Consider the following 16,568-nt stretch of genomic DNA (forward strand, 5'->3'; position numbering starts at 1 on the left):
TTGGAAGCATCTAAATATCAATAGGGGAATAAATAAAATAGTATATACATGGCAGACAGCAGAGAAAAATAAAAAAAGAAATAGTATATACATGTAAAACTCTACAGCTGCCAGTAGGAATAGACACGATCTACTTGACTCAGAAATAAAAAACAATGTTGAATAGATGTCTAACCCAAGTCTTTAATATTTAAAATCTCACAAGAACTGCAATACTGAATATTGTTCATGGGTACAACTATGTGTGAATAGAAGTGTGGAGGATAAATCACAAAGTCATTCATTAAATATGCAAGAGTAGATACCTATGAGGGAGAGAAATGGAATTGGAAATTTCAAAAAGGAGATAAAAAAATATAAAGAGGGACCTGGCATGGATCAATAATGATAAATGCCACAAAGAGAGGATTATGGTAAATTTAATTTTGCATTTGTTTATATACAAAATTATTTATATTATTGCCCCCAAATAATTATATTTTATATAAAGAAAAAGAAAAGCTATAAGGTCAGTGGTGACAGCTGCCTGATTGCTCAGAGTTAAAAAGAGAATCTAGCTGCTTTTATTATTTAAAGAAAACTTATATTGAAGAATAAAATTATATACAGAAAAGGGTACAAATAATAATTGTACAGCTCAATATATTCTTTTTTGTTTTTTGTTTTTTGATTTTTTGAGATGGAATCTCGCTCTGTTGCCCAGGCTGCAGTGCAATGGCATGATCTCAGCTCACTGCAACCTCCACCTCCCGGGTTCAAACGATTCTCCTGCACCAGCCTCCTGAGTAGCTGGGATTACAGGTACGCACCACTACACCCAGCTAAGTTTTTGTATTTTTAGTAGAGACAGGGTTTCACCATGTTGGCCAGGATGGTCTTGATCTCCTGACCTCGTGATCCACCTGCCTCGGCCTCCCAGAGTGCTGCGTGCCTGGTCTAATATATTCTTATTCACGGAACACATCAACACACCAAAGTAACCACCACCCAGATCCAGACCACCATGCCTGGCTAATTTTTTGTATTTTTTTAGTAGAGACGGGGTTTTACTGTATTATCCAGGATGGTCTCGATCTCCTGACCTTGTGATTGCCCGCCTTGGCCTCCCAAAGTGCTGGGATTACAGGTGTGAGCCACTGTGCCTGTTTTTTGTTGTTGTTGTTTGTTTTTGTTTTTCTTAAATCCAGTCTGATAATCTCTGCCTTTTTATTGGGGTGTGTAATCCATTCACATTTAATGTAGTCTTTGATATGGTTGGATTTATGTCTGCCATTTGTAGTTTTCTATATGGCACATGTATTTTTCTCCCTCTATTTCCCCTTTCTTGAATTTTTTGGTGATAGTTTTTATTAAGTGCATAATTTAAATTTCCTCCCTAAAAAGAACTCTATTTCTTAATTTTTCAGTGATTCTTTAGGGATTAAGTAACATTCCATTGTATTAATTAATGGATATTTGGGTTGTTTCCACCTTTTGGCTATTATCAGTAATGTTGCTATAAACATTTATGTACAAGGTTTTGTATGGACATATATGTCTTCATTTCTCTTGGGTATTTCCAGGAGTGGAATTGCTGGGTCATAGGGTAACTCTGTTCTTTAACTGTTGGGGGAACTACCAGACTGTTTTCCAAAGTGGCTGCACCATTTTACACTCCTACCTACCAGCAGTGCCTGAGAGTTCTGATTTCTCCACATCCTTGCCAATTCATGTTGTTACCTGACTTTTTGGTTCTAGGCATTTTGGTGGATATGAAGTAGTATCTCATTGTGGCTTTCATATGCATTTCCCTCATGTCAGGCATCTGCATCTTTTTATATGCTTTTGTGTATCTTCTTTGGAGAAATGTCTATTTAGATCTTTTGCTCATTTTAAAATTAAGTTGTCTTTTTATTATTGAATAATAAGAGTTCTTTGTATATTCTAGATATGACTCCATTATCAGATACATGATTTGCAAATACTTCTTCCTGTTATACAGGTTGCCTTTTCATTTTCTCGACAGTGTTCACTGAAGCACAAAAGTTTTCAATTGTGATGAAGTTCGGTTTATTTTTTCTTTTGTTATTTGTGCTTTTGGTGTCATACCTAAGAATCCCTTGTCAAATGAAGGTCAAGAAGATTTATCCTTTTGTTTTCTTCTAAGTTTTGTAGTTTTAGCTCTTACATTTAGGCCTGTGACCCATTTTGAGTTTTTGTTTGTTTGAGACAAGGTCTCTCTCTGTTACCCAGGCTGGAGCACAGTGGTATGATCATAGCTCACTGCAGCCTCAAATTCCTGGACTCGAGTGATTCTCCCCTTTGGCCTCTGTAGTATCTAGAACTTCAGGTGCATGCCACCATGCCTAGATAAAATTTTTTGTAGAAATGGGGTCACTATGTTGCTAAGGCTGGTTTTAAACTCCTGGCCTCAAGTGATCCTCCTACCTTGGCCCCCCAAAACACTGGGATTATAGATGTGAGCCACTGCATCCAGCTGAGTTTTGTTTGTTTTTTGTATATGGTGTGAGACAAAGGCCTAACTTTATTATTTTGCATTAGCTATTCAATTGTGTCAACATTATTTGTTGAAAAGACTATTCTTTCCCCATCAAATGGTTATGGCACCCTTGTTGAAATCAATTGATTATAAACACATAGGTTTATTTCCCTACTCTAAACTATATTCCACTGATGTCTATGTCTATCCTTACTTTCAGAGCCAGATGGTCTACTTTGCTGTTGCTTTGTAGTAAGCCTCGAAATTAGGAAGAGTCATCCAACTTTGCTATTGTTTTTCAAGAGTGTTCTGGCTATTTGGTGTCCCTTGCAATTCCACCTGAATTTTAGAATCACTTTGTAGACAACATATAGTTGGGTCTTGGTTTTGATCCACTCTGACACTCTCTGTCTTTTAATTTGTGTACTTAGACCATGGACACTGACTACTGATATAGTTGGATTAATATCTACCATATTTGTTACTGTTCTATTTGTTGCCCTTGGTCTTGTTTCTACTTTTTGTCTTCCACTCTTTTTTCTGCCATTTGTGGTTTTCATTGAGCATTTAATGTAATTCAATTTTTTCTCTTAGCATATTAATTATACTTCTATTGGCTGGGCACGGTGGCTCAAGCCTGTAATCCCAGCACTTTGGGAGGCCGAGATGGGCGGATCACGAGGTCAGGAGATCGAGACCATCCTGGCTAACACGGTGACACCCCGTCTCTACTAAAAAAAATACAAAAAACTAGCCGGGCGTGGTGGCGGGCGCCTGTAGTCCCAGCTACTTGGGAGGCTGAGGCGGGAGAATGGCGTAAACCCGGGAGGCGGAGCTTGCGGTGAGCTGAGATCCGGCCACTGCACTCCAGCCTGGGCGACAGAGCGAGACTCGGTCTCAAAAAAAAAAAAAATTATACTTCTATTTTTACTTTTTACAGTGGTTGTCCTGGAGTTTGCAATACACATTTATAACCAATCCATGCCCATCTTCACAGAACATGATATCACTTCAGTGTATAAGGTACAGTACAAGTACCTTATAATATCAAAAGGTTCCTATTCCTCCCTCCTGTTCTTTGTATCATTGTTGTCATTCATCAAATGTATTCTTTAACCATAGTTTCCTTTAGTTCTTTGAATATATTTATAATGGCCATTCTGAAATCTTTGTTAATCTAACACCTTGTTATTCTTATAAGCAGTTTCTGTTGCCTGATTTTTTTTTCTGCTTGTAAGTCACACTTTCCTGTTTCTTTGCATGTCTTGTAATTTTTTGGTTATAATCCGGATATTTCTGATAATATATTGGAGTAGCTCTGCATACTGGTCCTTGTTTTTGTAAATAAACTGGGCTTGTTTATGTTTTAGTGATCAGCTGGCTTATTTCAATAAGATCTATTTGGCCCTCCCCCACCACCCCATAGTGGGAAGCCTCTGATGTTGCTTCTCAGGCAGTGTAGCCTGCCAAACCTGAGATGACAGTGCTTTTGGCTAGCTTCACTTTGACTGTGTTAACATTCAGCTGTTAAACTCCACCAATTACGATTTTCAACAATGCTGTAAGGAACATATTGTTTCACAGACAGCATCCTAGCAATTTTGGGCTCCTTTGAAAGGATAGTTCTTGAGGTCAATGTTTGAGCCTTGTTCTGATCCTGCAAGGACTCCTCCTGGTTTCTCTTCTCCCAGTTCTTTCCAGGACAGTTATAGCCTAAAGTTTAGCCTATAACTCTAATAAATCTACCAATCCCCTCCCAATCCCCAGTCATTGCAACCTCCTAAGTGCCCTTAGGCTTGAACTTCTCTACACTCTTTTGCAAATGAAGTCAGTTCCTTTAGGAAGAAATTTGGAGCTTTCTGCTCCTGGTGAAAACCTCTGAGCCATTGTTCTGGAGCTGGAGGTGGGGACAATAGTTTGCATCTCTTTGAGTGATGGGAGCCAAATGCTCAGTGGATGGGGGATAGTGGCCTTAGGTCTTTTTGGTTGGCCTTTCCCAGCATGAGAGCACCACTTTACAAGCCTGAACGAGATCCACTGGGGTCCCAGTATTTTCAGCAGTGATATCCCCAAGGTAGAGCCTGTGAGCCATGAGTAGGGGCTGGGTAGAAGGGAGTCCCCACCTGTTGACTCCATTTATTTGAAACTTAGCTTAAGTAAGAGGTGGCTGGGCGCAGGATGAGAAGTGCTGACATCCTGCCCCTCCCAGGAAGACAGCCCTCCTACTGTGAGCTGGCAGAGAGGAAGCCCTGAGTTCTTGGCTATACCAGTCTAGAGTGGAGTTTTTGTCTCATTGACCTGGGAAGATGGAAGGAGGGAGGAATCTTGGTTCAGATACAACAAGCTTACTCTTCTTATCAAGCTTTAGTATGTTTTCTTGAATAAGCGTTTCTTCATTTAGTGTATGCCCTTAGGACCATTTCTAGAGACTTTAAAGAATTGCGGGTTTGGTTTGTTTTTAAAATAATTCTCACTGGTTTCACTGGTTTCCTTAGGGAGTTGTCTGCAAAGCTCCTTATGCTATCATGTCAGAAGTGGAATTCCTAAAAGCTACTTTTGAAATGTGAGAAATATTTCTCCTCTTGTATTTAATGTCAACTCAAGAATGGTTTTCCATGGGCTCTTGGCCTTTCTTTGCCCATTTCACTTCTGTTGACCAGCCCCATTCCTACCTGTATTGTCCTCCATCCTAGCTAGGGTCATCCTAGACACAGGCCATTTAGCCCAGAGACCTATTTTTAGCAGACCATGGGTGTCCTGTGAAAAGCAACCATTTGTCTTCCTAGATTATAACCTGAAGATTTGATATAACCCAGATCTTCTCAGTGCAAATTTTTTTTTGGTCACAAGTAGCATTGACTAAACTCTCTTCAAATTCATTTAGCTTTCTTGATAATACAGACTCTTAGGAAATGAGTTTCAGAAGTATATGGTTGACAACATAAACTAGTATTTTATTTCTTTTTCAGTAACTGAAGTTTCAAAATTTGTCTGTTTACCATATTTAACTTTTGGTAAATAGTTCATGTTTTCCTTAACTGTGCCTAGCATAATTTTTTTTTGAGATGGAGTCTCGCTCTGTCGCCCAGGCTGGAGTGCAGTGGCACAATCTCTGCTTACTGCAAGCTCCGCCTCCCAGGTTCATGCCATTCTGCTGCCTCAGTCACCCAAGTAGCTGGGACTACAGGCGCCCGCCACTACGCCTGGCTACTTTTTTGTATTATTTAGTAGAGACGGGGTTTCACTGTGTTAGCCAGGATGGTCTCAATCTCCTGACCTTGTGATCCGCCCACCTCAGCCTCCCAAAGTGCTGGGATTACAGGTGTGAGCCACCGCTGCCCGGCCCAACCAAGCATAATTTTTTAGTACTTGCCCACATTCTTACCTTCTTGGCATTCATTTCTCTAGGCTGAATTGTCTCAGGATTTTCAAACCATTCTTATGTGTAGTATCCTTGTCCTTCAATTATCTCTTTTATTCTCTTCTGAACCTCTTATATTCCCTTGCATTTTGTTTGAAACCCAATGACCAGAACTGCCCATAGCTGGCCAACATGGTGCTAACAAGCTCTGTGTGGCAGGTTTTATTTCTCTCCTTTTGAATAATGTCCATCATATTTTGGTTTCAGCAGCAAGGTGATGAACGTGAACAAATCACAGGTCTTCCCAGGTCCCTTTCGGGGGTGGTAAATGTGATTTCAAAATTCTTCAGTTGTGTAACACTTTGCTTACTTCTCTGTGCACTTATGCCGACTGCTAAGACCCAGGAACCCACCCAGCAGCTCCACACTTTCACATGCATGGCACACTCCCAGCGCTGCATGCGATTCGTGTCCCTTTCTTTCCCATTCAAGAAAAGCATTACTGTAGACATGCATTGCTTTCATTTCCTCTGCTAACTATACCCTGTTTTTCCTCTGGTGAACTCCCACTACCACCTAATCAATCCTGTGTTTTCTGTGAATGATCCAATTTCTAGTTTCAGTAGGGGGTATGTCAGGCTAAGACAGTCAGAGCACTCCACTCCTCTGTACACAGTGATTATTCGGAGGATGGAGGTAGAACTCAAGCCAATGAGACTCCATCCTGAAATGTCTTACTGAGAATTACTGAAGGCAGGAGCCATAGAATGAAGCCAAACACTACTGAGGGCTATCTTTGTCACTTGGGGGAGAACATGACTAAGAATGAAGCCAAAAGTAAGGAAAGAAAAGGAGAGATCCCTGATGTCAATGTTTGGGCACCTGGATATATCTCTGAACTTTAGTTCTGTTATGTAATACATTTCCTTCTTGGTTGGGTCAGTTTGAGTTTGATTTTTGTCATATGCCCCAGAAAGAATCATAATGATCATACCAAAATGCAACTGGATGAGAGTGATTTTATTATGGGGAAATAATCTTGACTTGGTTCCAACTAATTTAGAAAAAGAAACTGTTGGCTGAGCGCAGTGGCTCACACCTGTAATCCCGGCACTTTGGGGGGCCGAGGTGGGTGGATCACGAGGTCAAGAGATCGAGATCATCCTGGCCAATATGGTGAAACCCCACCTCTACTAAAGATACAAAAATTAGCTGGGTGTGGTGGCGCGTGCCTGTAGCAGCTACTCGGGAGGCTGCGGCAGAATCACTTGAACCCAGGAGGCGGAGGGTATAGTGAGCTGAGATCATGCCACTCTACTCCAGGGTGGTGACAGAGCAAGATTTTTGTCTCAAAAAAAAAAAAAGAAGAAAAGAAAAACTGTTTGCAAATTTTGACATTTTATTACTTGTAACATACTGGTGTTCTGCTGTGGTTCATGGGGCCAGTGATTGAATTTAATTTGGAAGCTGATATATTTCAAGGGCCTGTTGCAGTGCTCAGAAAAGTACTTAATAAATGAATTGAATGAATGTGTCATGGAAGTAGGAAGTGTCTACATGAAAACCATGTACAGTCATATAGTCATGCATTACTAACAAAGGGGATATGTCCTGAGAAATGCATCATTAGGCAATTTCATCATTCTGCAAATATCAGCGTTCTTACACAAACCTAGATGGTATAGCCTACTATACACCCTGGCTATATGGTATAGCCTGTTGCTCCCAGGTTAGAAACCTGTATAGCCCATTACTGTACCGCAAATTGCAGGCAATGGTAAGTACCTGTTTTTCTAAACATAGAAAAGATAACAGTAAAAATACAGTATTATAAACTTATGGGACCACTGTCATATATGCGGTCCATCATTGACCCAAAATGTTATGTGGTACATGATGATATTAATTTCTTCTTACCATCAATAAGTATGAGACTAATTCCATCATCACAGGTCTGAATAACTGCTCTGTTTCCTTACCCAAAAAAGCACATCTGCATACTTCTTTGATCTATGTCCTATGCCAAAAAATGTCTACTCTCCCACTATATTAAAAGTAGAACTTTTGACACAAATGACACCCTCAACCTTTTGAAAGTCTAAGTAGATTATGTATATCAAATTCCCCTTGGTTATGTCTATTTCTCTGTCAGAGAATTCCAACATATTTAGGCATGACTTTCCCTTGAAGAAAAGACACTACCTTTTCCTCAGCTGTTTCTGTTTGCTTAAGTGTTTGGCAGTTCTCTTCTTTATCATATATATTACTAGGTTGTCCAGTATAGGAGGGGAACTTGTCAACTTTTAAATTTCCAAGACTTCTTAGAATATTCTCATGGGGAGAGATTGTATTTACATTCACCAGTCTTCAGGAAAACAACTTGTTTTGTTGTTTTAAAATGTGCAGTGGAGTTATTTATAAGACACTGACAAAAACTCTCTATATCCATATCTTTATTTAAACAAGTTTCTATAATAGCTAGGAGAATACAGCATTAATGACACACATTTACTAAGCACAACATTGGACAACTACAAATTTAGAGCATAAATGTAATTCTGATATTGTTTTGGTTTTTATCTTAGCACTAGGTGATATCTAGTGAAAACCCATGTTTCAAAGGCTTTTTTGATATGAGATGAATTATTAACTTATTTTTAAAAATTGCACGTGAGATATGCCAGAATGGGTTCTAGCGTCTAGAGTTAGTTGATAATGCCTTTCATGGTCTCAGTATTTCTGCTTCCTTTTTAATGGGTAAATGTTTGACCTAAGAACTCTCAAAAAATTGTATCAAAATTTTCTATGCAGATCAAAGTAGAATTCCTTTTCCAGACCCAACAAGGAAAAATATTTGAAAACCGCAATGTTCAATTTCATTTTAGTTAAAAGGCATGTCCATTTCATAGTAAATTAATGAACTTAGTAATTAAAATACAATATGTTAAATGGCATGAACTCATTTCTGCGTAACACTGTTAGAACAATTTAAATTTCCCAAAGACACAAAAAAGTCAATTTTACTGCAGGATCCCACAAAAATACATAACTAGGAATCATAAATTACAACATATATATCCACATTTAAAGAAAAAATTCACCATTTGTTGGGAAAAATAATGGCTCAAATGATTTAGGGAGCCTGAAATGTGGGCTAAAATTTTATAACACAGTAACAATAAGATTTGAAACTGCTGACTCTGAAAAATGCATAAAAATATACTGACCCGCCAAGCACTGAATTATATATACCAGTTTCAACTAAAAAACAACATTTTTTCTTTCAAATATTTCAAGCATTACAATACTGAGGAAATGTTAGTCATATGAATCCAATAACATCCATTAAGTTAAGCTAATGAACATTTTAGATAGACCAAATTACAAATAAAAAAAGTATAAAAAGCATTTTGGAAGATATTTTACATAGTATTTTTCAGTTCCTGATCTATTGAGAAATCTACTGTAATTCAGGTTGGTTTATTTCATTTAGGGTAATACAATAGAACAGAACTTATAGAATGCTTTCCTGTTTTTACTCAACCTTTTATAGTACAGGGTTCTTAAAAAATTTTGAAAAGAATGTCCACAAAAAGTTTGAGTTATACCCTTTACCTTTAGTAACAAAAGGTTAGTAGAAAGCAAGACATTTAAGTATTACCAAGAATCTAACTTATCTCCATAATTTCTTTCACATATTCATTTGCTTACTTGTGACACACAGTCCCACTAACTCAGAAGCATTCTCTCAGCTGGCCTCTCACTGGCTCTGAGACTGTCGCTGCCCCACAGTTCCAGTTCCCATTTGGAAAGGAAAGAGGGAGTACAGGAGAAGGAGGGTCATGCAGGGCCACACCCAATCCAAACTCTCACAAAACCTTGAGAAACAGGGCAAGATATCCCTTCCAGGCAAGATATCCTTTACAGAAGAAAAGTTCTGGAGAACTTAAGGCAGCTCTAGAAGGGAAGGGAGCAAGGGTTAAGGCGGCCCTCACAGCACAGCCTGAGAACAAATTACAATGCACTCATCCATGAACACAGGTGACAGCAATACAGAGCCTCTTCAATGTGCATGCACACGGCACCCCTCCTAGCACCCGTCAACACCCGCGGCATGCACACACTGCAGCGCCCACACACACACTGACTTGTATATGGCCTGCCCAGTGACAGCTCTCAGAAGGTACCCGGTGGCTTGGGCTCCCCTGTGCTGAGGACCTAAATTGGGAAGGTGGCCGATAGCTGCAGGCCTGTCCAGGCTGCACAGCTCACCTGGTGGCTCCAATAGGGACTCTGATGGGTGTGTGGACAGTAACTTTCCTCTTAATTTCAGAGAGGCTTTTGCTGCTTCCTGCCTTTTTGGTTGAGACAGTCTGCCACCAATTAATGCCCAAACAGAATATTGCACCCTCCCCCAGAGCACTGATTCATGACAAAAGTCAAGCCTAGTTATAGCAAGTAACTATGACAAAAAAGAAAACCACCTGGCGCTGAGCACTTGGTCTCCTTAAAACAAGTAACTTGGTACTCAGCACTTGGTCCGTTCCCACATGCCAGCTGCCAACTCTGACAAAAAAGCACCCCTTGCTGGCCAGGGGCATTCCACACGTACCAGGAGGGGCAGCACGTGACCTCATGACTTTTTAAAGTCTCCTGCCTCACAGGTGCCCACACCACCACTGCTCCGTATGGGAAAGCGGGACAGCCAGAGGGCTGTGCGACATCAGGCAAGTCACTGCCCCATCTCTATTCCCAAGCTATTATCGGCAAATGATTGTAGAAGCAACCCCATCCACCGTCCATGCTGCTGTGAGGATGAAACGAGGTAACAGAGAAAAGCACTGCAGGAAAGCATATCTGGACCCAGGTACTGTTTCTGCATTACTTTCAACAGGATGCCCTAGTTTTGGCTCTGTTTTATCATAAGCAGCTGATACTACCCAGAGGATCCTTGACTATGCCTGCTAAGGAACTCTATGAATTAGTGATATGTGTGTGTGTGTGTGTGTGTGTGTGTGTGTGTGTGTGTGTGTAAGAGAGAGAGCGCATTGTGTGAGGACTTCTCAGGATGGTGGCAGGTGCTCATTTTCCTAGGGTTACCAGGAAAGTAATTTCTCACAACAATCACTACACTGAAATTATAATAATATAGTATTTTCATAGCCTCCCCTAGCATGTAGCTGTAACCTTACTAACATATTTGATCTATATTCCACGTAATTACTCACCCAGAAAGAGCCAACTGTCAGCTATCCATGGAAATGAAGAAATAACACAGGAACTCATCCAAACTGACAATAATCCCCAAATCTCCTATCAGTTGGCTTTGGAATATGTTCTTGTGCTTCTGCACCTGACGAAAGAAGCATCAGATATGTGGAAATGTTTTAAACTTCCAAAGGAATTAGAAGCTACACTTTGTGGATTTTATCCCATATTTATCTTCCCTTCTTTTAGAGTTACTCTTGGGCAGATCAAAGCCTTAACCTGAGGAAAAGCTGCAAGAAGGGAAATTACTTTTAATTTTTCAGCTTCAAGTTGTAAGGGTGTGAGGTGAGTCTGTATGTAGTAAAGTGAATGGGGAGGGGATTATTGAGATAAAGAACTGCTGTGACTTTTAAGATCTCTTCCTTTGAATTCCCATTGTGTGTCACAGAGGAATTAAGAAAAAGTCAATGACTGATCTTCTGAAGGAATGTATTGCAGAGAAGCAAGAACAACAAGACCAGTGCAAAGACTGGGCTGATGGTAAGCACCAGGAAGGCCAGCAGGGGCAACTGAGGACTGACTCCATCCACCTGCTGTCAGTGCACAAACAACAGGCAACAGGATGGACTATTAAGTTGAGGGAAGGGGAAGAGTGAATGTGTAGGGGAAAGGGTGGCAGGGTGTGTCTGAAGTTGGGTGAGAAAGTGTGGCTGACAGAGAGAAAGAACCTCAGAGGGAAAGCAATCCTCAAACTGGCCCAAAGATCCCCATAGTCGGCAGAATCTTCTTTTACCTTCAGTAAAATGGTATACAGAGTCATTTACTGGACCTTGGGGTTCCCTGGTTACAAGATATTCTTGTGAACAACTAAAAAATCTCCAGGCCACCATGAGAGGTTAATTCAGACCCTCAGCTGGGGCTCTAGGTAGGCCTGGGAGGAAGGTGGAGCCCTGGAGTAGCAGAACCTTTGTGCCACCATCACTGAACAGGAGAAACCAGCAGGGGCAGCTGTGGGAGCTCTGGCTCCAGCACTTGACAGGAGAAAGACAGGAGAAGGGAGAGAAAAGCTCAGACCATAGCCTTTCTTTCATGACGCTTCAGTACATGAGCTGTCTGGAGTGAAAAAAAGGGCTGCATGGCAGTGAGAGCTACAGCGTGACCTGGAAGACCTGAGAAGATTCAGGGTGCATGTGAGTCGTGCTACACAGGATGAAGCTGGGGGAGGTCTGGGAGATTTCCAGGGCTGAGGTGGACAGCCTGTACCACGGTTGCATTTTCTTAGCAAGTCCCCAACTTACAGCCTATCAGATGCTGTTAGATTCTGACACATTCGGTACAAACCAAATGGCTGTGACTAAATTGTGCATTGAAAACCGCATTGACAACCAGGAAAAACTGGGAGAATCTGATGCAATTGGTAGTGTTTCTGGTTGATATTGTAAATAAATAATGTATTCAAACTGAATAAAGCAGTATATGATGTAATAAAAATTAAACTAATTATAATACAAATATAGTAGGACCTTCTAAAAGCAGGTACATAAATCATGTACATTTAAGAAAGGTTACGGTCACAAACTTGTGATTTTACATTTGATTAATCCTAAGGAATTGACAGGCACTACACACTGGTCTTTCCATCAAAGAATGAACTTACTGAATAACTGCAGCTTTTTTTCTCTAGAATCTAAGGGCTGAGGAGAGAGAAAAACGTGGAAGAGACGTTAAGAATCAGTGTCCAATTCTCTTATTTTATAAACAAGGAACTTGAGGCCCACGTAAATTAACAGACAGTATTCATCTTTTAATAACAATCTTTATCACTGATATGAAGCTATTTGACTTCCATAAATATTGCACATATTTTAATAAGATTTGTCATTTTTATAGACCATCTAACAGTTAAATGATATAATCTATTATTGTAATTCAGAACCAGAGTTTCTAATGAAAACTAATAATTTGCTTTTGTGCAACCTGAAGGATTTATTGTATAAGATTCCTAAGAAAAATGGTGAATATGTTTAACTAGAATTTCAGAATGACAACTTACAGAATCTGGGTCTTAATGAACCAAATCCTCTGTAAAATTCAACAATCTTCTATTTCTTATATAAGTCTTCTTGAAGTATTTCTAATATGATGTTTTTAAAAGTATCTAGTGGCATCTGAGAACACTTATAGAAGTTGCAAAGCCTTAAAAACTGAATCATAATGAAATATTTATTATATACCTTCTTTTGCATAATCAAAGTTTCAAGACCTGAATCATGAATATTCTGACAATCTTTTCTAGATAGTGAGTAAGATTCTTTTTTTTTTTTTTTTTTTTTCCAAGGCAGTGTCTCTCTCTGTCACCCAGGCTGGAGTGCAGTGGTTCAATCTCATTGCAATCTCCACCTCCCAGGTTCAATCGATTCTCGTGCCTCAGCCTCCCAAGTAGCTGAGATTACAGGCATGTGCCACCACGCCTGGCTAATTTTTGTATTTTTAGTAGAGACAGGGTTTTACCACGTTGGCCAGGCTGGTCTCAAACTCCTGACCTCAAGTGATCCGCCCACCTTAGCCTCCCAAAGTTCTGGGATTACAGGCATGAGCCACCACACCCAGCCGAGATTAATTCTTAATAAATTAAGGAGAGAGAAAACCTGTCAGGGTTGAAAATATGCACTGAAGGAATCAGATCTGGTAATGAAAAATAAGTCACTTCACAGAACACTGTACCCTGATGCAATATCCACCCAGAGAAATTTAATGAGCACATCAGTGTAATACATCCTGAATAAATAATGACGTCAACAATAGCCATTTTGTCTAATCCTACCCCTAAATGTCAAGCATTTTGTCATATTACTACATGACTTTCCAGTGTCTGCTACTTGTGCAGGTGAATCTGTAGGTATCTGCATATAATCCAGTTAAAACCGTGATCTGATTGAATTGTAAACAGAGTTGATAAGAGAAACTTATTGTTGTAGTGCCTAATAAGAATATCACTTACATTTTAAGAAGACAGTATGTAGCAGCAATTAAAAATGCTCAGTATAGTACAAATGGACATCTATACTATTTAGCAAACCAACATTCCTTTAATATCTCTATATAATAGTGACACAAATGAGGAATTACTTTACATATTGCCAGTTTATTTCTTTGAACCAGTTTGACAATATCAACATAATTGATTCCTAAAACTGATATGATATGTACTCAATGGAGACTTTTCTTTCCATTCTCCTGTTTAGTGCAGAGGAGGTTCTTTGGTGCCTTCCTAACAACAGCTCATCTATGGAAGTTATGCTTTTTATACCATTCAAACGCAGTGCTAAGGATTTAAAATAAATGCTGCCAGCCGAAGACACATTTTTCTCCTCCTTTCCTTCCTCCCTCCCTCCCTCCCTCCCTTCCTTCCATCATTCTCTGGTATGTAAACTCAGGGTACCTAGTTGGTTAAGGATGAGTGTTGCTATAAAGATAACACAGCACAAAAGAGCCTATTTTTGTTTCCAAAGTGATGAAAGTATTCTAGGGAGATTTCCAGTTAATGACTGCTCATTTGGGAGATAATCAGTACTTTCTCTTTAAAAATGTATTTTCAGTAGCTCACTGGAAATAATGGGTTCTTATTTCAGGCAAGAAATGTATTGTCAATGTTTGCCTGGGCATCACTTTCAGACCCGTGAAATGAAGCCCAGGCCGAGGCTGGCTGGAATCTGGATGGTTTCTAGCGCGAGGGAAGATGGGTTGAAAGGAAAGGTGACAGGAAAGATGTGTTTAGCATCCATGAGCAGCTGGGGAGAGTCTTTCCTGTCTCGTAAACGCATCTGAGAAGATTAAGAAAAAAAATTAACAGAGCATCAGTTCTTTGAATCTAAAAGACTTTTTTTCTAATAAAATTTCTACCCTCAAATTCTCAACTAATGAAGAATGTTTACCTTTGTTTTAAACTCACTTCATTTTCCCAATAAACTATTATCAAAAAAGTGAGTCCATTGTAAAATAAGATAATAAAAGATAACACATTATCCTTCACTAAATCACAAAATGTCCATTCAAAAGACTGTGTTGGTGAATCAAAGAAGATGGGAGCTCTTACCTGTATAGTACGAATGAATGACACAGAGACTCTTTCTTCAAACTCATTAACAGGAGTATACAAATTCAACACTTTCACAATCTGTGAGAGATGAAATTATCAAAGTTTTTGGCATATTATCAAATACACACTGGGTGCCTATAATCTGGAAAATTAAAAGGATCTGTGCATACAGATTTTAGTTCTACTCAGTGGTGGGCTGGGACCAGAAGGAAGGAGGAGCTGGTCTGCACATTTACCTTTGTTATTTGAATTTTTACAGGAGAATATATCAATGTAATGTTTGTGTAATATTGTAAGAAGCCGGGTACATTTAGAAGAATATTCAAACAGCACAAGAAAATAAAACATGAAAAATAAATGTCCGCACTCCCATCCTTCCAGTCTCCCAAAGTGGCAACTGTTAACCAAGGGTGGCCAGGCTGGTCTTGAACTCCTGACCTCAGGTGATCTGCCTGCCTTGGCCTCCTAAAGTGCTGGGATTACAGGTGTGAGCCACCATGCCCAGCCTACTGATTTTTTCTGTCGCCCAGGCTGGAGTGCAGTGGCGCGATCTTGGCTCACTGCAACCTCCGTCTCCCAGGTTCCAGCGATTCTCCTGCCTCAGCCTCCTGAGTAGCTGGGATAACAGGTACCTGCCACCATGCCTAGCTAATTTTTGTATTTTTAGTAGACACAGGGTTTCACCATGTTGGTCAGGCTGGTCTTGAACTTTTTTATTGTATTGGGCAAAACTGAAAATTTCATATGTTATAGGACATATGATGAACATTAAGAAAGTCTAAGACTTAACACAGAAAATAACTGGGCAAAAAGAAAATTGGGCATGTTCTTGCCTGTGCCTTGCTTCATGCTGTCACTATCATCCTCAAATGCCCTTCTCATTCTCTTAATTCCTTAAATTCAATGCCCAGACTAATAGGACCTTCCCTGAATACAGTTATCTCCCCTCAGCACTTCCTTTAGACATCTTACTATAGAATTTGCTAGAACCTCTACGGTAGTTGGATACGACTCTGTCTGCCCTACTAAACTGTAAGCTCCTAGAAGGCAGGAATTTTTCCTTATTTATTGAAGCATCTTCCCCAGCAATAAATATGGTGCCTTGAGATGGAGGCTCAATTAGTCATCTGTTGAATTGAAGTAACAAGAATTATCTGTCTCTAAAAACAAAGTCATTATTTGATAATCCACTCAATTATCAAATAATATAGAAAGCCATTTTATGGAATATAAGCTGCCTAGACTGTACACTCCATGAGAGCAGAGGCTTTGTTTTGCCTTTGGGTGCATCCCAGCGCCTTCAATGTTATATAGAACACTGTCAGCACTCAATAAATATTGGCTGAATATAAAATATATTTAACTATAATTAGCACTGAAATGTATTAATTTCTGGCAAAATCTCCTTGCTTTAAGATCGG

General features: G+C 39.7%; 1 protein-coding gene across 4 annotated transcripts in view; it reads right to left on the reverse strand.

The window, feature by feature from the left end:
- Positions 1-8,280: 8,280 nt before the first annotated feature.
- The window catches only part of MYO5A (myosin VA), a 223,667-nt gene continuing 215,379 nt past the window's right edge, over positions 8,281-16,568 (reverse strand). For 2 of the 4 annotated variants that reach the window (XM_030930343.1, XM_030930344.1), the window contains 2 exons: positions 15,145-15,225; positions 8,281-14,872 (listed from right to left, as the gene is read on the reverse strand). In XM_030930343.1, the coding sequence (XP_030786203.1) occupies positions 14,720-14,872; positions 15,145-15,225 (234 nt within the window). In that variant the 3' untranslated portion in view covers positions 8,281-14,719. The remainder of the gene's footprint in view (positions 14,873-15,144; positions 15,226-16,568) is intronic. The other 2 variants (XM_030930346.1, XM_030930345.1) reach the window with 2 other exon arrangements.

The sequence above is a fragment of the Rhinopithecus roxellana genome, chromosome 5 (genome assembly GCF_007565055.1).
Source record: "Rhinopithecus roxellana isolate Shanxi Qingling chromosome 5, ASM756505v1, whole genome shotgun sequence".
NCBI classification, from domain to species: domain Eukaryota; kingdom Metazoa; phylum Chordata; class Mammalia; order Primates; family Cercopithecidae; genus Rhinopithecus; species Rhinopithecus roxellana.